The sequence below is a fragment of the Callionymus lyra genome, chromosome 7, assembly GCF_982586985.1.
Source record: "Callionymus lyra chromosome 7, fCalLyr1.hap1.1, whole genome shotgun sequence".
NCBI lineage: Eukaryota > Metazoa > Chordata > Actinopteri > Syngnathiformes > Callionymidae > Callionymus > Callionymus lyra.
Window position 1 is genome coordinate 15103905 of NC_141824.1, and position 25321 is coordinate 15129225.

Below are 25321 nucleotides of genomic sequence, written 5' to 3' on the forward strand. Positions count from 1 at the left end.
TTATTGTTATTATATTTTGAATTTTAGGGAGTTTAAATTTATGTGTATGGATAAAACAGGTTGTCGTTTTGATTTTAATTCTCATGTATGATTATTTGAACTGAATTGTTGGGTCAATACAAGACACTCAGCACTTTTTACTGTTTTTTGTTTTTTTTAAAAGATAAAATGACAATTTTTAAAAGATAAGAAACCAACAAAAACTATATAATTAATTAAAAAATAATAATAAACTCAGAAAATATTATCCAAGACAAATAATCCTGTTTATACAATTATTATTATTCGAGTTTTTACATGACGTTATTGTTTGTGATTGGTAAAGTCAACTTGGTGGTTTGAGACCTTGGCTCCAGCAGGGGTTTAAGTGATGACATCACTTGAATAAAAAGTGTTTTGTTGTGTATCTATTACAGGATTATCTGAAAACTGAATTATTAGCGAAATGCAGCTTTTATATATAGTATATCAAGAGAGATTTAAGTTTCCAATGTCATATTTCTATCATTAAATGAAACAAACTTAACTTAAATGATCCTTATTTTTGTGAGAAATATTTTATTTATTTCCAAGTTAAATGATAAGAAAACTCGCATTAAATAAAATTCGATTATTCTAAATACATGTTCAGATAATTGTATATTTCTTTCCAGATAATTGCTAAAAGATTAAAGTAAAAAATACATATTTATTTATTTGCAGTTCAAACTATACCTACTGATACTGTAGTACATTTTCCTGAGTCACTGCTTGTATTTTATTATTTTTCTATATTTATTTATTTATTATTAAGTACTGCTCGGTCCCGCCCTGCCGCCAGGATCGCACGCTGCCGTGCACACACAAGACCAACCGTCACCGGGCTACAGACACTGCCAGCCATGTCCTGCCTCTAACACACATTTACACCTTTTTATTTTTTAAAGCATTTTTAAGGCGGAAAAAAAAAATCAAGATCAGACATTGAATCTATTTTTTAAACCAAGAGCCAATTTTTCTACTCGACTCGACCTCGTTTTGTTTCCCCCCCCCAAAAAAAAAAAAAAAAAAAGGTGACAGAGAGAAAATGTCTTCCAGCAGCGCGCAGAAGAAGAAGCGAGGATCTGCTCTGGAGCTGCTGAGCGCGGCGGTGATGCTGCTCTCTCTCTCCGGTAAGAAAACACAATCAAACGGATCGATACTCTGATACATTGATACACCGATCGGTGGATGCATCCCCCCTTTTTTTTTTTACCTCGACATATGATCCGCCTGTGAGAGACAGAAAAAAGAGGGATGATGAGGAGGATAAGAGATGGAGGAGATGATTGACAGGTCAAATATCATCATCATTTTGGGGTTTAATAAGAGTTACATTCTTGACGTGGTGGAGATACACGTTACATACGGTCATGGATGTCAGGCCTGCGTGTGTTTTGTTGTCGCTGTCATGGTGTGAACAAAACAAACACACGTTCATCATCCGTTCATCACAACCTGTGCTTCAGATTTAATCTGATTTAAGGAAGACACGTGACCCCAGGTGTGATGTGACGCACGGTGAGAGGACGAGTTGCCCCGAAATAAATAAAGTGGACCAGTCAGTGACCCCAAAACATCACACCCCACCACTCAATATTATTCTGATAATGTTCTATTCCCTACTTCATCATGATATTGAACACAGTCCAAGTTAATAATCGTCAATAACTAGAATATTTTTTATATAAATTAAACTGTAGACGCTTTAGTAAAGGTTAACTTTTCTGTGTTTGGGTTTAGGGGTCTCAAACTCAACGAGCCACCAGGGGTAAAATTTTGGGGAGACTGGGCTACACACTGGGGGGGCTTACGCCATTTTTTTTTTTGACAAATTTGATTTATATTGAGTTTTTATTATTATTATTTATTTTTATTTAACAGGTTATTTTAATTCGTAACTATTGATCAAAGCTTTATAAATAATAACATTTGATTTTGTCCCTAAGTTACAGATTGTGAACTAAAATGGTGTCCCTTAATTTTGCACTAATAAAAAGTTTAATAATTGTTATATATATATATATATATATATATATATATTTAATCAAATATTCCTCAGAAGTGACTCTGATTCACTCTCGATTTTCTCCTTGAGTTAGAAACTAAATCCACTTCCTGTATTTTTTCTTTATCCTTTTTTACTATTTTATGTATTTAATTAAATTCCTGGTGTTTGTTCATGTGATAAGTTTTTGATTTCTCGAGGAAAATAACTGCGCTGGCATGTTTGAAAGGATATTAAATACAGCCCACATTCTATAACATGGATTCAAATATATATATTTTTTAAAATATATATTATATAGTCAAACTCACTGTAGAGTCACCCGTCAGAGACGTGGAGTAGAGCTCCTGCTTCTCTCTTTCCTGAGCCTCCGGTAGATGTAAGTGGTCGGTTCACTCCAGGGCAGATCTGGGATCAGATGGACACATTATTTATTCATACATGCTAAGAGAAGTAGGTCAGAGGTCACCGCTGTGGCTCATTATATGACGTGTCTGCAATGTCTATAATGTTAAACCGTTGCTCGTAAAATAAAAGTTCGTTGTACTTTAGTTCTAATAGAATAAATAATCTGGCTTCATACATGAAAACAAGTGCAAAGTTAAAATAAACGATATTGTTGTTGTATGCGGTTATAGACACTAGAGGGCGGCAGTGCACAATATGAATGGAAAGCGGTGTTTTTCATAATTTAGTACAAAAAATGCGTTAAATCTACAGGAAAATAAACACTTGCGTATATCCACTTCTAACTTATATCCAGACTTTGTATTTTAGACAGTAAAAAATGCAGTTCAAACTTTAAATGACGCGTTCAGCTCAATACTTTTTGATTATATGAATTCAGTTTTGATATTCAAATTGGTAAAGAATGTATTATAAACTATATATAAATATTTATATATATTTTATTTGCTCGTTAATCCAAAAGGGGCAAATGTAAAATTTTCTCTGCAGGTGGAGTAGATCAGAACATGGTTATTGTCAGTATTAAAAGAGAGGATATATTTTTTGTAAATAATAAATAAAATATGAATATTATTAAATTAAAATGTAATGATAATGAACATTTAAAATCATTTTTGTTCTGGACATTACTATGCATACATCATTTATCAATAATTATAAAATAATGTTATATTATATATATATTCTTTCAGGATCAACTTTAAAACTCTTCACTGGCTTCCAGTTTCTTTCAAGATCAACTTTAAAATTCTGGTTCTTACTTTCAGATCTATTCATGGTCAGGCTCCTCCTTACATCAGTGATCTGATCCAGCCTTACACCCCAGCTCGGGCTCTGAGGTCTGTGGATCAGAATCTACTGATGGTTCCTCGCACACGGTTCAGGACCAGAGGAGAGAAATCTTTTCATACTGTTGCTCCTAAGCTTTGGAACGATCTTCCTCTCTCTTTGTGTTTGATGATCTACTGACTCCTTTAAGAAACATCTTAAGACGTTTCTATTTGTTCAGGCTTTTCCTTGATTTTCTGGAACTCCTGTTGTGTTATCAGTTTTATCTTGATCTTTAAAGTATATACTTTATTGAATATTGTTTTGATTGTTTAAGTACTTTGTGACCCTGGTCTGGAAAAGCGCAATACAAATAAAAATTACTTACTTACTTACTTAATAAAATGAAATACAAGTTTAAGTAAATAAATAAGTTACTTTTAAATAAGTTGTAAATAAAAAAATAATAAATAAAAATAAGTAAACAAGTGTTCTAGAGAGCAAACTGGATATATGATTTTATATTTTCTTGACTTATTTAAAAACGTATTTCCCATTATCTTGAACGAGAAACTCTTCGGTGTTGATTCTTAAAAAATCACATTACGGTCGATCGGTCTGCGGAGCTTCAAGCCTCTTATTCTCTTTTGCCACATTAACGGACATAAAAGTCTCCTGGATAACACCCGGATTCTCTTACACTTTCGTCTCAAACTTCAGCTCCGGCATCTCTATTCTCAGAGCGTAGACGTCGTCTGCATCCCAATCCTGGGATATTAACCTCATCAAAATCATCCATTTTGTGTTGAATTACTTCTAAATAAATAGAGTAAAACCATGTGTATCATCAGCATCGTTCTCCTCTGACCTCTGATGGCGCTCCTGGTGTGTTTATAGTCGAGTTTTTCAGATTTATTTACATTTTAAGACGAGCTGTCGAGAGGGTTAAAAGGTTTTCTAAGAGATGCTAAAGAAAAGGGAGGGAGAGAGAGAAGGAGAGAGGGAGGAAGGAGTTGCTGATGCTGCTTCACTGCAGTATTTTATCTGGTTGCAGGTTTCTCTCTCTCTCTCCTCCCTCCCTCCCTCCCTCTCTCTCTCTCTCTATGCATCTGCCTCTGACTCGACCCAGGACTGCTGAGTCAGCAGCTGATCTTTGTAGCATGAAAACGTGTTCGTCGTCTCAAATATGGTCGTTGGACGTTGACGTGGCGACGGGCGAGCTAACTCCCCGTCTGCTCCGGGTTTAGGGGTGTTTGTGCGACAACAATGTGTAACTCTGTGTGTGTCTGTGTGTCTGTGAATTATACATACGAGTGCAGTTTTTTTATTTTTTTTACAAAGTGCATGAGTTGAGGCTAGTGGTGCAGAGAGGCAGGCCTGTGGAGTGGTGCAGCACAAGTGGGATGGGAGCCAGAAACACCCGACTGCAGTTGGGAGAATGGTGCAGAGTCCCGCTGCACACACACACTTAAACACACACACTTAAACACACACACACCTAAACACAACCATGGAGTCAGAGAGACAGATTTTTTTTTTGTCTGAAGGTTGGAAGGAAGAATGTAACACGAGGTTAATAAAGCATCAAAATAAATGTCGTTTTTATTTAATGTAAATAGAAAAAGTTAATGGAGCGTCAACTGTTGTGACGACACATCTGGAGGTTAAACATCTGGTTCGATCGAATATTCATCCATCATTTGCTCTGTGGATGACAGAAGAAGAAGAAGAAGAAGAAGAGTCGACGTGCGGCTTCTCTTCGTCCATTCGATATTAATGTTTAATTTCTGACCTTTTGACATCGGTTTAGCCTTAAAACTAAATCTGAAATGTTTCAATAATAACGATTGTTAATTGGTGAAAAAATATGAATCATTCATTTTTATTTCAAACTTTCAACTTAAGGAACCAAAGTATGAAACAGATCAAAGACTTGAGATGATAAGATACATTTTTAATGCTGATTTAGATGTTGATTCTCAGGAAAATGTCAATATTTACTGGAGAAAAATGTATTGTATTTATTTTTTTATTTTAATTGTATATTAATTCTCATGTCATTCTCTGTGTGAGTCACTTTCATGTTGCACTTTTAATGTCACATGATTTTTTTTAATTATTTAAATGTTTTTAATCTGTTTGAATTTTTTTGGAATATATTACTAATAGGTTTGTCAACAGTTAATTATAATACTAAAATGTTGTATAAAGATAAATACTCATTTAAAAAAATATATTGATCCTCTTATATTAATTTTAAATAATTTTAATAAATAGTTCTAATTGTTATTGTTTATTTATTATTGTTTTATTTTATTTTTTGCAGTACCTCAGATGTTGAAACTTCAAACTTGCAGTTTTTTTAATTATATAAATATATATAATGTGTTGGTTCTGTAAATTGTCACATGTTGTTACTGAGGTTATGTATTTTTTATTTTTATTTATTAATTTAAAATGTACATTTTAAATTTGGGGTCTTTTTTGGGTATTGAAAACGGTTTTGAGTTTTTTTTATTTTTCTTATTATACTAATAATATAATACAAATAAAATGTATAACCTAATAATAATTTCTGTTTATTTTTGTTTGTTTAAAAAAAAAACGATTTAATAAAAAAAAACTAGAACATTTTCAAAAAATAATTTCTAAATAAACAATTAAACATTTTATAATTAAAAAAAATAATGTATAATTTTTTGTTAATATGTGATCATTATCATTATCTGTTTTCCATTCTGTAGATCCAGATTATTTTTAGATGTTTTTTGTTGTTTTTTTCTAAGTAAATATATACAGTAAAAATGTTTAATGAAAATGGATTTAAAAAGCTGAGATTTATTTGTATTTTTCCAGGCTGTTCATCGATGGACGTCATCGTTCCGAGCGTCATCAACGCACTGAATGGAACGACGGTGAAAATCCCCTGCACGTTCACTTCCTGCTACAAAATGGACGCCACCAGGTTCGTCATGAACTGGTCTTATCAAGAGACGAGCAACTCCACGGAGGACACGGTGCGTAGATCCGGCTGAACTCGAGTCTTTCTCTAGAACCTTCTCTCTCTCTCTCCGTCCAGGTGATGGCGTACAACAAGAAGAAAGGGATGGTGGCGCAGCCGACCAACCCGTTCGGAGATCGCGTCATGTTCGCCGGGATCCTGGAGAAGAACGACCTGTCGATCACGTTGTCCGACGTCCAGAAGGAAGACGTGGGCATTTACAACTGCTACGTGAGGAATCCTCCGGACCGAGTCCAGGGTCACGGGATCATACGTCTGAGAGTCGTGACCGAGCGTAAGACCGTCTTCTCCTGTAAACTATAGCAATCGTTTTGACGCACAAAACTGATCGCACAACTACGCAACGCAATCGCAGTTATTGAACCAAAATATGTGACAAATACCAAAGAATAAATCAATAAATACTTTTGAAATTGAAAGTCGCACTATTATGAGCTTTAGTAAAACCTGTGACGTGAAAAATTAGACCAAAATTAACGCTTTTTTTGTTGTATTCTAACTAAATTATTTGCTTTCTACTCCACGAATCTCACAGATGTCTTTTTTCAGTCTAGTCTAGATGTGTTTTTGTGTGGAGGTAGATTCGTTTCCCTTATTATTCAACCAATAAAAATGGCTTCGATAAAACATATTTTCAATTTTAAAATTATTTATTCAATCTAAAAAAAAGTCACTATGATTTTAAACAAAAAAAAATAAAGATTTTCTATCTAAAATAAGTAATTCAATAATAGGAAAATACTTTAATTAAAAAAAATATAAAAAAAATATTTAAAAAAAATGCAATCCCAAAATAAATTGTGACTTGGTGTTGAATAATTAAAAACATGTGTCCCATGGATAATATGCCTTCTGGTCCTGAACCGTGTTCAGGAACCATCAGTAGATTCTGATCCACAGACCTCAGAGCCCGAGCTGGGGTGTAAGGCTGGATCAGATCACTGATGGAAGGTCTGACCATGAATAGATCTGAAAGTAAGAACCAGAATTTTAAAATGAATCCTGAAAGAAACTGGCAGCCAGTGAAGAGTTTTAAGGATCGGGGAAATGTGAGTTCTTCTACTAGAGCTTATCAGCATTTCAGGTGCTAAAATTATTTTTTTTTTCTGTGAAGAACCCGGAAAAGGTTAATTGTTTGTGTGGCATGCTGGAAAACAACACATTTATATTGAAGCTAACTAATTTTTTGTTTAATACAATTTTTGTTGATTTTTTTAAATTATTTTCTTTCATTATTGAAGCAACTTTTTTTGATTGAATATACAACTATTTTTTTTTTAATTGGGGATTATTCTTGATTTAATATCAAAGAAACAAATCTACAGCCACTCTTTTGAAATATATATTTTTTATCTGTATAAAATGTGGGTGTTGCTTAAAAAAAAAAAGGAGCTTTGCCTTCTGGCTCAGCTTTTTCTTCTCCAAGACAGCCATAAGTCGGAAGATTCTTCATAGATCCAATTTTTCAGGATAAAGACCTACAAAAAATGCCCCAGAAATTGGCATTTATTTCACATATTTTGTCGCCTGAGAACCACGGTCCAGGACTCGGAGGAGCTCATCCTAATCCTGGCCACAAAAGTGAGATGATATAAAACCAAATCCACCAAACTCTGACTGCATCGAGAAACATGACTATGAAAAAAGAAAAAGTTTGGGTGAGAAAATTGATACATTTCAGAGGAACATTAAAAGTTTAGGGACCAAACGGGAGTGTTCAAGCAGGGGGTGACTGGGCGGGCGGGGGGGTACAGATTCTGTCACTGTAGTCCTAACTTCGCCCAAACCTTACAACCAGCGAATCTCAAAGCTGAGACCAAAAGTGGAAAAGTTTGAACAAAGGAATTGCTTTAAAATGCTTTACATTTAAAAGGATTACATAATACATAATTGCACCGTAAGTACACTTGACGACAATTTCCTCCCACCGTCGGCCCACGAAAAAATGCAGGAGGAAATTTGGCTGCAAGTCTGAACGTATGAGTTGTTATTATCTTGTTGTTCTGTTCTGACGACGGCCTCTTCCCTTGATAGCTGGGATCGGCTCGAGTTATTATACCAGACTCGTCGTGCCACTGAAAAAATAAGTATTTTAATTAAATGTATAATAATTAGTTATTAGTAGGACCCATCCATCCATCCATCCATCCATCCATCCATCCATCCATCCATCCATCCATCATCCATCCATCCATCCATCCATCCATCCATTATATAATAATAACATGAAGTTGGTAGTTTATCAAATGCTCAATTGATTTCTAAATATATAGCTTTCAATAGAGGGAAAACCAAATCTAATAAAATACCTTAAAGTTTAACAATAAATATGAGAAATGTACATTTTTTTGGTATATACATCAAGAAAAATGCAGGACAAGACATTATAAATATGTAAAAAAAATAATAATAACAATAAAATAAAATAAAATAAGGATCAGCAAAACAAATTAAATAATAAAACATATATTAAATAGTTGAAATATTATTAACTACTAATATGTTTTGACATAAATCAATTCACACAATTGAAAGAAAAAAGAAAAAATCAAAAAATGATATAGAAATAACAAAAATATACTTAATTAAATTCATTTTTTAAAGACTTAACATGGTTTTTAACGGTGAATTAAAACAAAATCTAACTTTACTTGTTTCATTTTGAAGAATTAACAGCTGTTTTCTTATATATTGCGACAGAAATTTGAAATTGTCGGAACAAAAAAAGCAATAAATACATTAGATTTTTCACTTTGGCCACATGCGTTTTTCCCTTGGTTTGTTATGAGGAAAAAAATGCTGGTTAAAAAAAAGGACCTTGTGTTCTAAAATGCATTATTTACTTCCCTAATGTCTTCATCCATTAGCGGATACGTCAGGTACGGAGGATTCACCTGAGCCTGTGCATTCGTCTTTAAAATGATGAGTCAGCGTTTTACTTATTAATGGGCGACAAATGCTTGAACTTGGTCTCGGTCCAAACTGCACAAGAACCTGGCTAACTCAGCAGCACTTTCCCTTGCACTCTGTTTAATCAGCCCTGTAGCGCTTTTAGTGCTTCTCAAAAAAAACAAAAAATATTAACCCCTTCCTGTCCGTCACCCAGTTCCTCCTCCACGAGACTCTACCATCGCGGTTGCCATCGGGGCGTCGGTGGGCGGAGCCTTGGCGCTGCTCATCCTGTCCATGGTGGTCGTCAAGTGTCTCCGTCGACACTTGAAACCAGAGCAGACGGCGGAGGAGAAGATGGAGGAGGAGGGGAAGCTGGACCCGGACGTCGTTGCCGAAGAGGGAACCAAGTGAGTCGGAGGCAGGAAAAGCATCTTGTGTTGTTGCGTTCCCTCGAACAAAATCACTTTTTCCCCAACAACTGTTCTCACAACCACCATTGTGTTGTTGCGTTCCCTCGAACCAAAGTCACTTTTTCCCCAACAAATGTTCTAACAACTATCGTTGTGTTGTTGTGTTCCCTCAAACCAAAGTTACTTTTTCGCAACAAATGTTCCCACAACTACTGAAACCACCATTGTGTTGTTGCGTTCCCTCAAACCAAAGTCACCTCTTCCCCAACAAATGTTTCCACAATACCATTTTGTTGTTGCGTTCCCTCAAACAAAAGTCACTTTTTCCCAACAAATGTTCCCACAACTACCATTGTGTTAATGAGTTGCCTCAAACCAAAGTCACTTTTTCCCCAAGAAAATGTTCCCAGAACTACCATTGTGTTGTTGCGTTCCCTCGAACCGAAGTCACTTTTTCCGAAACAAATGTTTCCACAACTACCATTGTGTTGTTGCGTTCCCTCAAACCAAAGTCACTATTTCCCAACAGATGTTCCCACAACTACCATTGTGTTGATGCGTTCCCTCAAACCAAAGTCACTATTTCCCAACAGATGTTCCCACAACTACCATTGTGTTGTTGCGTTCCCTCAAACCAAAGTCACTATTTCCCAACAGATGTTCCCACAACTACCATTGTGTTGATGCGTTCCCTCAAACCAAAGTCACTATTTCCCAACAGATGTTCCCACAACTACCATTGTGTTGTTGCGTTCCCTCAAACCAAAGTCACTATTTCCCAACAGATGTTCCCACAACTACCATTGTGTTGATGCGTTCCCTCAAACCAAAGTCACTTTTCCCCAATAAATGTTCCCACAACTACCGTTGTGTTGTTCTGTTCCCTTAAACCAAAGTCACTTTTTCCCAACAAATGTTCCCACAACTACCATTTTGTTGTTGCGTTCCTTCAAACCAAAGTTACTTTTTCCCAACAAATGTTCCCACAACCATCATTGTGTTGTTGCATTCCCTCGAACCAAAGTTACTTTTTCCCAACAAATGTTCCCACAACTACTATTGTATTTTTGCCTTCTCTCAAACCAAAGTCACTTTTTCCCAACAAATGTTCCCACAACCATCATTGTGTTGTTGCGTTCCCTCAAACCAAAGTCACTTTTTCCCAAAAAATGTTCCCACAACCATCATTGGGTTGTTGCGTTCCCTTGAACCAAAGTCACTTTTTCCCAACAAATGTTCCCACAACTATCATTGTGTTGATGCGTTCCCTCAAACCAAAGTCACTTTTTCCCAAAAAATGTTCCCACAACCATCATTGGGTTGTTGCGTTCCCTTAAACCAAAGTCACTTTTTCCCAACAAATGTTCCCACAACTATCATTGTGTTGTTGCGTTCCCTCAAACCAAAGTCACTTTTTCCCAACAAATGTTCCCACAACCATCATTGTGTTGTTGCGTTCCCTCAAACCAAAGTCACTTTTTCCCAACAAATGTTCCCACAACCATCATTGGGTTGTTGCGTTCCCTTGAACCAAAGTCACTTTTTCCCAACAAATGTTCCCACAACTATCATTGTGTTGTTGCGTTCTCTCAAACCAAAGTCACTTTTCCCCAATAAATTTTCCCACAACTACCGTTGTGTTGTTCTGTTCCCTTAAACCAAAGTCACTTTTTCCCAACAAATGTTCCCACAACTACCATTTTGTTGTTGCGTTCCTTCAAGCCAAAGTTACTTTTTCCCAACAAATGTTCCCACAACCATCATTGTGTTGTTGCATTCCCTCAAACCAAAGTTACTTTTTCCCAACAAATTTTCCCACAACTACTATTGTATTTTTGCCTTCTCTCAAACCAAAGTCACTTTTTCCCAACAAATGTTCCCACAACCATCATTGTGTTGTTGCGTTCCCTCAAACCAAAGTCACTTTTTCCCAAAAAATGTTCCCACAACCATCATTGGGTTGTTGCGTTCCCTCAAACCAAAGTCACTTTTCCCCAATAAATTTTCCCACAACTACCGTTGTGTTGTTCTGTTCCCTTAAACCAAAGTCACTTTTTCCCAACAAATGTTCCCACAACTACCATTTTGTTGTTGCGTTCCTTCAAGCCAAAGTTACTTTTTCCCAACAAATGTTCCCACAACCATCATTGTGTTGTTGCGTTCCCTCAAACCAAAGTCACTTTTTCCCAACAAATGTTCCCACAACCATCATTGGGTTGTTGCGTTCCCTTGAACCAAAGTCACTTTTTCCCAACAAATGTTCCCACAACTATCATTGTGTTGTTGCGTTCCCTCAAACCAAAGTCACTTTTCCCCAATAAATTTTCCCACAACTACCGTTGTGTTGTTCTGTTCCCTTAAACCAAAGTCACTTTTTCCCAACAAATGTTCCCACAACTACCATTTTGTTGTTGCGTTCCTTCAAGCCAAAGTTACTTTTTCCCAACAAATGTTCCCACAACCATCATTGTGTTGTGGCGTTCCCTCGAACCAAAGTCACTTTTTCCCAACAAATGTTCCCACAACTATCATTGTGTTGTTGCGTTCCCTCAAACCAAAGTCACTTTTTCCCAACAAATGTTCCCACAACTACCATTTTGTTGTTGCGTTCCTTCAAACCAAAGTTACTTTTTCCCAACAAATGTTCCCACAACCATCATTGTGTTGTTGCATTCCCTCGAACCAAAGTTACTTTTTCCCAACAAATGTTCCCACAACTACTATTGTATTTTTGCCTTCTCTCAAACCAAAGTCACTTTTTCCCAACAAATGTTCCCACAACCATCATTGTGTTGTTGCGTTCCCTCAAACCAAAGTCACTTTTTCCCAAAAAATGTTCCCACAACCATCATTGGGTTGTTGCGTTCCCTTGAACCAAAGTCAATTTTTCCCAACAAATGTTCCCACAACTATCATTGTGTTGTTGCGTTCCCTCAAACCAAAGTCACTTTTTCCTAACAAATGTTCCCACAACCATCATTGTGTTGTGGCGTTCCCTCGAACCAAAGTCACTTTTTCCCAACAAATGTTCCCACAACTATCATTGTGTTGTTGCGTTCCGTCAAACCAAAGTCACTTTTTCCCAACAGATGTTCCCACAACTACCATTGTGTTGTTGCGTTCCCTCAAACCAAAGTCACTTTTCCCAACAAATGTTCCCACAACTACCGTTGTGTTGTTCTGTTCCCTTAAACCAAAGTCACTTTTACCCAACAATTGTGGCCTTCCCCCAAACCAAAGTCACTTTTTCCCAACAAATGTTCCCAAACTACCAAAACAAACGCTACACGCAACATTTTGTGTTACTAATTCTGACACGTCTGACTAGATACTGATCATGTGACTCCACTATTCTTCTTTACAGACAAGCGTAACCATGTGAACCCAGGACTGGGGAAGCTCTTCCTTTCAAGACATCATTTGGTGATTTATTTTTGTTTGCTATTAGCCTTCATTGAAGTCCATAATTTGTTGATTTTATGTTGACTAGAACATGAGTTATTTATTTATATAATTTATTGTTACTTTATTTATTATTTTTTTTACCTTTTTTCTGTTTTTTATAAAGTGTTATAATATTCTTTTTAAATAACTTATTTAGCTTTAAGCTTGACGGACCCTTAATATGACCCCTGAGTAAATGTCATTGGACTTTTTATTCTATATATTTTTTTTAGGTAGCTTCTTTGGTTTTTAGCTAAATGTCATGGCATTTTTTTTAAGGTTTATCCTTCTTTCTATCAGCTTGACGGCCCCTTACAACAGACGGAGTATATTAAGTGGCCCCTGAGGAAATTTCGTTACCCATTTTATTCAATATTTATATATTTTTAAGGTAGCTTCTTTTATCTTTTAGCTTTGTTTTAAAATGTAATGGCATTTTTTTTTATAAGGTTTATAATTCTTTCTGTTGGAATTTGGCCCCTTACGACAGTCGTAGTATACAATGTGGCCCCTGACGAAATTTCATTGGCCTTTTTATTTTATATTACATTGTATTATATTTTTTAAGTGGCTTATTCAACTTTGTTTTAAACTTTAATGGTATCTTTTTTTTATTTTCTTGAGGTTTATGCTTCTTTTTTTTTGGCTCGACTGCCCCTTACAGCAGTCATAGTATATAATGTGGCCCCTGCGGAAATTTTATCGCCCTTTTTATCATATATATTTTTTAAAGTATCTTATTTAGCTATGTTTTAAAACGCCATCGCATCTTTTTCTTTTTTCTTAATGTTTATTCTTCTTTCTATTGGCTTGACGGCCCCTTACAACAGTATATATTGTGGCCCCTGAGGAAATTTAATTGTCCACCCCTGGTAAAAAATGTGGCCCCTGATGAAATGTGAATCAATTTAGAATAAATAAACAAGTTATTTATATGTATATAAGCAACAGATTAGCAAGTACTCGTAATCGTTAAAAGTCGCGTATTGCTAAGATGCTAAGTAGCTAATAGCATTGTTTAGCTCGACTCTACTGCTGGAGGCGATTAATCAACTATTAATGTTCATTATACCTTAATCTTAAGTGTAACCTTAAGTATAGATATATCGTCGTCATGGTAGCGAGTAGTAGTACGAGGGGGAACAGCTGCATGCGTTATTTTTACGTGGCCCAGATTACTTTACCTGCAGGTCCGACCTCCAGAGACGTTATTCATGGAGGGTTTTATCCGAGCAAGGTTGTGAGTTCTTCTCTCTCTTCTCTTTTCAGACATCTGCTCTCCCTTCCTGCGGGATCTCATCTCTGCATGTGTGACGAATCCCACCTTTTTTTTTATTGTTTTTTTTTTAAAAAAACCTGTTCGTGTGAGTGAGTTTACAAGTGCGTTTCGAACATTTTTTAAAGTGTGTGTTTTAAATTATAACTCCATACCATATCCATGAGTGATATTTCCAAGTATGGATCACGGGGATGTTGAAGCACCCGAGCTGTCGGCAATTTGTAGCTCCACTTTTTTCTTTTTTTCTTTTTTATTCGTCAGCAAGAGCGAGCGAACGGAGCGATCTGGAGCGATGTACAGTGGGGCAAAAAAGTATTTAGTCAGCCACCGATTGTGCAAGTTCTCCCACTTAAAATGATGACAGAGGTCTTTAATTTTCATCATAGGTACACTTCAAAAAATCCAGGAATCCACATTGTAGGATTTTTAAAAAATGTATTTGTAAATTATGGTGGAAAATAAGTATTTGGTCACTTCAAACAAGGAAGATCTCTGGCTCTCACAGACCTGTAACTTCTTCTTTAAGAAGCTCTTCTGTCCTCCACTCCTTACCTGTATTAATGGCACCTGTTTGAAGTTGTTATCTGTATAAAAGACACCTGTCCACAGCCTCAAACAGTCAGACTCCAAACTCCACTATGGTTCAAGACCAAAGAGCTGTCGAAGGACACCAGGAAAAGAATTGTAGACCTGCACCAGACTGGGAGGAGTGAATCTACAATAGGGAGAACTTGCACAATTGGTGGCTGACTAAATACTTTTTTGCCCCACTGTATATTGAATATAGCTGCGTAGAAAGAGAGTAATGTATACGGTAACTCTGACACGAAGGGGTTGAAGATTCATTTCAGTTATATTCATTTATTCCCCCACGTTTTCTACGACTCTGACTATTTATGTTGCCTTGAATTAAGATGAAAACATCTTTAAAAAATCATAATCATTTAATATAAATATATAGTGTTAGTATATTTCATGGTAAAATTGACTTTTCGCATGTTTGGGAAAAAGTGACTTTAAAATGATGTCAAATTTAACTCAAAATTGTAGCATGTCTTACTGTAAGGAGGTGCATGTGAACCAATGACTTCTGAAATATTAGATGGAATTAATGTCAAAATAGAAGTTGAATAATCGGTTTGAAATAAAAAGTTATTTGCTCTGGAGGTTAATATATATATATATATTTTAACATGAGAGGAAAATTAAATGATAATCGTTTAAGTTACTGTTCATTTAGCGACTGAAACCAGGACAAAATCACGTTTGTTTGTATTTTCCTGTTTGTTTCTGTCAACTTGGTCACACTCTTTGTGTAAAAGTCAAAGTAGATTAAGACGACAATGCATTAGTAATTACACTATTATTAGCATTGGACTATTTATTGAGCATGTATATAATCAAGTGAAATTACTATTTTTACATACTAAGTCCATTATTTTCTATTAAATTAATTTGAATTATTACCTAATTATTGTCTTCAAAAAAAGGTTAAAATACTAAATTAGAATATATCTTTATTTTTATTATTATTATTATTTAAACATTGAGCTTATCTAGTGAATACCTTGTTATTATTATTATTTTAGTGTTTTTCCACCAACTAAAAAAGTATAATTTACAATCATACCGTATACGTGACACAAGCACTTTGAATATCATGTGAAGGCAGAAAAGATGCATCTCTAGATCCAAAGTAAAAGCCTTTAAACTGTTGTTTTTTGCACATTTACGTTGTATATTCTTCTATAATCACCGGAGCATGTGCACTTGATGGATGAAGGGAAAGTGAAAAACGTGATAAAGTCATGATCAATTATTGTGTTGCTGAAATCGTGGCATGGTGATCGAACAATATTTTTTCATTTTATTCTTTATCGTTTGGAGCACATTGAATGTTTTTTTTTTTTTAGACGTGTATCTCGAGCACCGTTTCTAAAGGAACACATGCATGGGATTTGATCAATTCATGAATGTTTGATTGACAGTCCTGCTGCGTCACGAAATGAGTCGATGTCAAAAGTGTCGCAAGGTCACGACTGAGATGCAGTCGCTGTGTGTCTTGACTCTGGAATGTATAGATTACTTTGTAGTGACGTTTTTTACATGTATTTATTTGTAGCTGTTCTACTAAAAATTACGAGATATATTTGTGAATTCATGGTGTAAAAGCAGATTTTTGTCATTTGAAAATTGAAGTGAGCATTTATATAGTTGATTACTGCCATTTGAAAGTAAAGAACTGTTGTATAAATTGAATTATTTTCTGAATAGTGACACTTTTTTTGACAAAAAATCGAAAAAAGGCACTTTAACTAATAAGAAGCGTAAAGAAAATGATGCATTCTGATCTAATATCTGTTTAAAAGATGCTCTTCGTAACCAACTCTGCTTGTTTGACAACATAAAACTTGTTTATTTATATATAAAATGGCAGTTAACATGAGTGCAGTACCACTGAATTTCCACTAAGTTTATGATTTAATTAATTCAATTTATCGCATCAATTTTTAAGTCAGCCTATTCTTCAGTCCAGTCTTGTTTTCGCTCTAAAGCGTCTTCGATTGTGGCTTCAGCGTCAAATAAAGTACGTTAGTACGACGAGGCGCCTGAAGAGCCGGAGCAATAAAATAACCTTTTTTTCTGTTCCAGAAAATTTAAAGCACATTTGAAAAAGTCATGATAACGTTTTGATTTGAGTCGACAGCGAGTGTGAAAACATGTGATTCCGTGTCGTTTTTTTTTTTTTTGGTTCTGAAACTGTGGAATATTGTGCATGTGTGTTTAAAGAGGGTTCAGACTCACAAAGATCATGACAACGTTTCCACCGGAGACCACCCGTGAGTTTTAACGTGTTTTGTATATCGGACGTTTCACCATAACTAGCAACTCACATGCCGTATCATTTATCATGTTTCTCAATAAATTGAGCACCGGAAACAGAAGAAGTGCTTGTGGTTTATTTTGAGAAAAGAAAAGTGTTCAATTATAAGTCCAGAGAAACAGGTGAGGAAGAGAGTTCAGCCATGGTGACTTAGAGCATTTTTTCACTAAGAACTGGTGTAATTTCGATAAAAATAAACTCACTTTAATGCTGAATCAGCTTCTAAGAAAAAGGAGAACTTTTTTCTTGGGTAAACAAAAAAAAGAGCTGATTTTTCATAGGAGAAAATCCCGTCTTTTTTCTAAAAACCTTACATACGTTCAAAATATATATATTTTTTTACTACCAAAGTTTTTTTGTCCACATCAAACAGAGGTGAAGAGAACTGTCTAAAAGTAAGTACCTGGTGCCTGACGTCCAAAATTCTGAGTTTTTCCAAGTAGTTTGAGATGCTTGTGTTTCATAAAAACGCCAAAATACAAACGGCAAGTGAGCACAACTAAAGTCAACACAATTTTGCAGCCACCGTACACAAATCCTTGACCACATTTGTTGTTTAATTCCCTTAAAATTCAACTCATGTGTGTCTTAAATAGATGTTGGACTCTTTTGTATCATCAGTGTTAGTTTGTAAAAAACTCTCTTTTCATTTAAATATGTAAATTAGAAAATGTGCTTAAGCCCCACCCACTGAAAACACTGTTTTTCTGGATATTACTGTAAACACACCCACTCTGCTGTGATTGGTCAAACATCAAGGTTTGTCACCGCACGTCATCAATCCCGGAAGTCTCCACCTCCAAGGGACTTGTTGTATAAACAAAGCAGGGGCATGATTACAGCTGGCTGGAGGAGGAGTGAAGCCATTAGTACGTCATAATGGACTGCGCTCTCGTAACCTCTAGTTCGCCCAGATTTCAGACAGGGGAAGAACTTATAAAGTAATAAGCTAAAAACATGGTTATGATGAGGGACTTACTGCATCTTGTAGAGGAAGACTTCAGAGTTTGAAACATGAGAGTCAGGAGAGTTGGAGTTTGACATTAGTTGACCTTAACTCGTGAACTAAATTCCTAGCGTAACTCGGACCCATGATATGCTGGAGTGAAAACGGGCAAGCAAGAGGCGTCCATTTTCTCTTGTCTTGAGCTCAGGTAACTGCTGATCATGACGGATACGTTGAGGATCACTAACATCATCAATTTTCTATTAAACTAGAAACAATAAAACAATTGACAGTTCCGTGGAGAGAGATGCCATAATACACAAATAAATGTGTAAATAAATCTAGTTTAACAACGATAAAGGTTAGTATTTCATCCATGTTTTTGACCATATTTATTCTCATTTTGTGTAACTCATCGTTCCTTATATTTGTACCACATCTATTGAAAAACGACAGTCGAGATATCCCATAATTAATCGGGATTGAAAAATGAAATAAAAAAATGTTTGCAACTTAAACAGAAAAATAACTTGATTTTGTCAAATGTTCTCACATTTTCAAGATTTAAGCTTGAGATTTAAAATCAATTTAAAGCTTTAAAGTAAGAAATCAGTAATTATGATGTTGAAAATATACTTTAAGAGTTTGTCTGTACTCATGAAAGTTGACGCAGTATGTAAGTATTCTTAAAATATAAACCTGAAGCTGACTTGAACTTAAACACTTCATTTTTTTAGTAACTTAAACATGACTCACCTTCACGTGTTCCCTCCTCTCATGGATGAACAGTTTGATGGTTGGGGGGGAAAAAAGGAAAAAAAATCTGATTTAAGGGGGAAATAAAAGAAAATACTTTTGGACAAAGATTTTAAAAAAAAAAATGAACAAAAACCCTGGTAAAGTGTTGAATGGAGGAGGCTAAGTAAGGACAGACGGAAGAAGAAGAAGAGGTTGAGACCGACCGGTGTGACTCGTCCTCCACACAGCATGCTCACTGAAATCTGCTCACTCACTGGCTGGTGCAGAAAAAAAAGAGAGAGGGAGGAAGAGAGTGAAGGAGAGAGACAGGGCGAGAGGGGGTGGCGGCGATGGGGGAGGGAGGTGTGTGTGGGGGGGGGGGGGGATGGTGGGGGGAGTACAGGTCAAAGTGCGAGATAAGAAGAGGCTCCGGGAGTGAAAGTGTGGACCAGAATCTCCGCTTGTTCCAGATCCGTTTGTCCTCACTGCAGCATTCCTTTCGGCCGTCCCAGAAGCGTGTCCTCCCTCCCGTCTCACCTCCCTCCTGTCATGTCTCCTCCCTCCATCCCTCCGTCATGTATCCCACCTTTATGAACCCCCCACCCCCAACCTCCTCCTCCATCCTCCTCCTCCTCCTCCTCCTCCTCACGTCTTTGGTTTCCCCTCTGCTCTCACCCGGCTCTTGATCCCTCTCATCAACGTAATGTCCCTCCTTTTTTTTTCTTTTTCTTTGCTCCGCCCTCATCCAACGTTCCGCATCCAAGGTCACCCCGTCCACGAGCAGGTGTGTGTTCGGATGTGCATCTGTTTATTGGCGGCGGGTGTGTGTGGAGGGTCTGCAAATGATTGTCTCTTTCCATTCCAGATCACATGTGATGAATTCAACCCTGAATTCCCATTAGAGAGGAAAAAAAAAGCCGGTGTGCAGGTACTTTTATAATTGCCTGTTTGTACGATTATCCAAACACGCGAACGTGCCGGCGAAAAGGTGACGCCATCGTGAGTTTGCATAACGACGATCTTGCCGGATTTAACCGAGACTATTTTGTGTTGCACTAATTTAAAAAAAAAAAATAAACAAAGACTTTAAAAAGAAGGATGATGGAAAGAGGAGACAAGACATGTTTTACATTAACGTGAAAGAGAGAGGACACCCTGGAAAGTTCCCCAGATCATCACCATGGTCTATTGATAACCTCAAAAACATTTTTTACATTTTCCCTTTAGACAAAAAAGTAGATTTAAAATCAAAATGTCAGGAAATCTTAACCGTGGTTTCTACTGGGTTGTGCAAGCAAGTCCCGCAATTCAATTGAAAATGCAATAATAACGTTTGTATTTTGATAGAAATGTATCTGCTTATATTGGGGGAAAAAAAATATTTAGACAGATGGATTCAACTTTATCGATCGGACAATAACATTGGGTAAAAATCTTAACAAGAATGTGTTTAAAAAATCCAACATTTTAGAAAGTTCAGCACAACCAACTATCATGTACATTTTTTTCACTTACAGATTTAAAGGATGTTATTCCGGATCCTCTTCTGTTTTCATCTTATGTTGTTGTTTTTTTTTTACTCATTTTCACTTTTAGCATGAACAAGACCGTCTACTTGACAAACACAATCGGGTGTTTTTTTTAAAAAATAAAACACGTTTGCAGCAGCAGAAATGAAGACAAATAAGTTTCACGGACATATTTATTTGGTAAAAGTCGTCAATTCAACCCCTAAAAGCACTAAAAGACAACAAATGGTAAGGTCGCCATTCAAAATGGAGGGCTTAGTAGCCATTTTATTTATAGAACCTAGTTTTTACAATGTAAATAAATAAATGAATACTGTGTTAGAACAACAATAATATGATAAATATATATAGAAGAAAAATAATAAATTATATTATGATGATGATAATATTCATAAAAATAACAGTTTTATTATTATTTTAACAAAAACAATATGATAAAATACATTTAATAAGGGAGTCTAAGGGAAAGGTTTAAGGTGAAATTAACCAGATTAATTTATTTCTGTGGGCTCTGGCAAGAGATGCCTCACGATGTGGGGCCTGTTCATCGGGGCTCACTAATATAAATCAAATGTGAGGAAAAGATTAACAGACGTATTCATTTCAACCCTTTATAGATGGATGGACGGATGGATGACTGCAGGTCTCAAGAGGACAATGGAAAGGTCGCCTTTCAAAATGGAAGTAGCCATTTTATTTATAGAACCGAGCTCTAAACAATGCAATAAAAAATATTTATTAAAAACAATTTAATACTTTGTTAGAATACCAATAATATAAGGTTTATTATATTAAATAAGTTAAACTTTAAATAATGAAAAATGTATTCCAATTATTAATATTTTTTGTATTATTATTACAACAAACACAAAGAGACGTAAGATAATATAATGACACAGTCCAACATTTGTGACATGTTTTTGAGTTCAATTGAATAAATAGTTTAACATAAAAAAGATTAACACACATATTTATTTGGTAAAAGTCTGGAATTTAACCCTAAATAATCCTCAAGAGGACAATAGAAAAGTCGCCCCTCAAAATAAAATGGAAGATTTATAACAAGACAATTTAATCAAAAAATACATTGAAAATTCTTGAGATTAACAATAACATGACATAAGATGATTGATCATATGAGTTGAAATGTCACGAATAATTGAATTTTCGTCTTTATTTAGCAACATATTTACAACAAAACAAAGAGACGGGAGATAAAAAATACAAGTCAGTCGCATGTTTTTCAACTGACGGTATATCCAGGAAGTGACTACGGCGTCTACTCCTCATCGTGTCCTTGAGGTCCATGTTTGGTGCAGGGGTGTGTAGCTCGGTGTGCGACCGACGTTGGTGATGACGGTGTTAATGCTCAAGTCAATTAGGGGAGGAAGTCATGAATCCACAGAGTAAGGTCAGACGGCACATTCAGCCGCCGGAGTGGCGATCCCTCACTGACACGGCTGCAGGGTTGTGTTAAAGGCTGAGTAAAGATTTATTAAAGGTCTGTAACGTTCGCGAAGGGCATTCTCTCTCTCTCTCTCTCTCTCTCTCTCTCTCTGTCTCTCTCTCTCTCTCTTTCTTTCGCCGCATTCCATATGCAACTCTATGTACACCGACGGGTCCATCGTCGTGGACCAACAGCTACACTAAGTGCTTTTAATGAGGTTTTATTAAGAGATGAAAAGGTCAAAATTGACATCATCATCGTGATTGATCTGATTAAAACATCACTGAACGACGAGCTTCTCGTTGACGTGGCGATGCTAAAGCGAAAAATCGTTACCGTCTGAAATGTGTTAAAAATAGGTTTGAAATCTGAAATGGTTTACCCCGAAAAAATAAAAATGTAAAATAGAAAGTTATATATAAGACATAAACACAAACTCTATATGGGATTATCAGAGAAACGAGGCCAGAGATCTTGCTGATTCAGCAGAATCGGGGAAATGTATATTTCACGAACTTAACATTTGTTTTTTGCAAATCATGCATTTTTATTTTTGTCTTTATTAATCCAACGGCTGTTCCGTGAAAAAGAAAAATGAACTGGTGTGGTCTGGGCGCTTCCTACATGACGACCTTATGCTCTGAAATCGCAAACTTATTTTTACGTTTTTTACGATTTCAGCAAAACTTTGTTACTACTTCCTGGTCTGTAGACCCACTTGTCCTTAAAGGTAATTCTCCTGTAACTGTGCAATACAGACCTTAAAGTGAACAAGAGGGAATAAATATTTGGTCTTATTTAAGAAGTAAAATATTCCATTCGTCAGACACATCAAGTCTTAAGAAACTATAACCTCAATTTTTCCGAGGTTATATGTTAAAATTGTTTTTAAAACAACGCTACGTAAGTTATTTGTGTCCGGCTCTGTGTGAGTAAAGTGTAACTGCATTGGTTTACAAATCAAGTGAAAGGATTTATTTGCCTTTATTTTTTTTGGGGGGTGGGTCTCTTTCCCCCTTTGTCTCTGAGGTAACTTCAGCCATTATGGAAATGCATGTAATCACCATCTCTTGTTTCAAATGAAAGAAATCATGACATGAAATATAAAAACATGATGAATATTGTCAAATTTGTACATAGTGTTGCTTTAATAAAATCATAGATAAAAGGAATAAGATTTCTGTTAATCCTTTTTTTAGGGGGATCTGTTTTATCTTCCTGGTAACTTCAGCCCTTATGGCAATAAATGTAATCGCCGTCCCTGATCCAGTACTGGTGACCACACGGTTGAGAGTCATGATTGTTTCAAACAAAAGAAAAGACTGACAGGAAATATGTAAAACAAGGTAAATATTGTCTAAATGGAACATAGTCAAATGAATGAAAAGTAGAATTTAGCCTTTTTTTTGGCGGGTTTGTTTCCTGTTGTATCTTTTAATAAAAGAAACCAGGACAGGAAATATCAAAACGTGATCAATATTGTAAAAATTTTATCTAGTGCTGCTTCAATAAAAATGAATAATTTAGCAATAAAATGGCTTTTTGTGGCCTTTTTGATGTTTGTTTTTTCTGGTAACTACAGCCATTATGGAAATTAATGCAACCACGGTCTCTGATCTACTACCGTTGATCACCAAAAGAAAGAAACCATAACATGAAATATGAAAACAATATAAATATTGTCAAAGTTTATTGTAGTCAGATTAATGGAAAGCAGAATGTAGCAATTTCGTTTTTTAAGCTTTTTTTGGCGGGTTTCTATCCTGTTTTATCTTCCTGGTATCTCCAGCCATTATAAATATAAATTCAAGATATAATAATATAATATAATATAGTCAAAATGTAACAGAGTATAATTAATGGAAACATAGAATTTAGCAATTCATTTTTTTTAAACCTTGTTTTGGCAGCTCAGTTTACTGTCTTATCTTACTGGTGGTAACTTTAGCCATTATGGAAATGAATGACATCACCGTCTCTCTTCCAGTATCGGTGATCACTTGGACTAAATCATGACAGGAAATATCAAAACGTGATCAATACTGTCAAAATGTTACCTAGTGCTGCTTGAATAAAAATGTAGAATTTAGCAGTAAAATGGCTTTTTGGGAGCTTTTTTTCCTGCTAACTTCAGCCATTGTGGAAATAAATAAAACCATGGTCTCTGATCAACTACTGGTAATCACCAAACAAAAGAAACCATAGCATGAAATATGAAAACAAGATAAATATTGCCCAAATGTAACGTAGTGAAAATGAATGAAAAGTAGAATTTCGCAATTTCGTTTTTTAAAGCTTTATTCTGATGCGTTTCTTTCCCGTTTTATCTTCCTGTAACCATTATGGAAATGAATGACATCACCGTCTCTCTTCCAGTAACGGTGATTACGTCATGACTGTTCCAAACTAAACAAATCATGTCAGGAAATATGATCAATATTGTCAAAATGTTATCTAGTGCTGCTTAAAGAAAAACGTAGAATTTAGCGATAAAATGCCTTTTTTTGCCTTTTTTTGGGGCCTGTTTCCTGTTTTATTTTTCCAGTAACTTCAGTCATTAAGGAAATAAATACAACCTCCGTCTCTGATCCATCACCGGTGATCATCAAACGAAAGAAACCATAACATGAAAAACGAAAAGCGGATAAATATGATCCCAATGTTACCTATTGCTGCTAAATTAAAAACGTAGAAATTTAGAGATAAAATGGCTTTTTTTCGCCTTTTTTTTGTGGAGCCTGTTTTATTTTTCCGGTAACTTCAGCCATTATGGAAATAAATTCAACCACCGCCTCTGATCCACTACCGGTGATCACCAAATGAAAAAAACCATAACATGAAATATAAAACCAAGATAAATATTATCAAAATTAAACGTAGTCAGATTAATGGCAAGTAGAATGTAGCAATTTCCATTTTTAAGCTATTTTTTGGCGGGTTTCTATCCTGTTTTATATTCCTGGTAACTCCAGCCATTATTAATATAAATTAAGTATAAATATTGTCAAAATTTAACATTGTTTGATTAATGGAAAGGTAGAATTTAGCAATTCATTTTTATAAACCTTGTTTTGGCGGGTCATTTTTCTGTTTTATCTTACTGGTAACTTCCGCCATTATGGAAATTAACGCAACCTCCGTCTCTGATCCACTACCTGTGATTCACCGAACGAAAAAAAAACCATAACATAAAAATACGAAAAGCGGTATAAATATGAATCCGAATGTTACCTAGCGCTGCTTCAATGATACCCTCGAACGCTGAGACTCTTGGGATCGACGATCTCGCTCGGTGTCAAACTGGCCGAGCGTCTTAAGCGAGGCTGAGTCAGCCGTATACACTCGGTGTGTGTGTGTGTGTGTGTGTGTGTGTGTTTGGCAGCCCCCTCCCCATCCCTCTCTCTCTCTCTCTCTCTCTTTCTCGCTCCACCACTACCTCTGCAGTACCTCGCTCGATCATTCCTTGCC

General features: G+C 35.8%; 1 protein-coding gene across 1 annotated transcript; it reads left to right on the forward strand.

The window, feature by feature from the left end:
- Window positions 1–755: 755 nt before the first annotated feature.
- Window positions 756–16546, forward strand: scn2b (sodium channel, voltage-gated, type II, beta). Its single transcript, XM_087796349.1, has 6 exons — window positions 756–1151; window positions 6119–6279; window positions 6342–6558; window positions 9391–9583; window positions 12951–13009; window positions 14300–16546. The coding sequence occupies exons 1-5, from the start codon at window positions 1067–1069 to the stop codon at window positions 12958–12960; spliced, it is 666 nt and encodes a 221-aa protein (XP_087652475.1). The 5' UTR covers window positions 756–1066; the 3' UTR covers window positions 12961–13009; window positions 14300–16546.
- Window positions 16547–25321: the final 8775 nt, after the last annotated feature.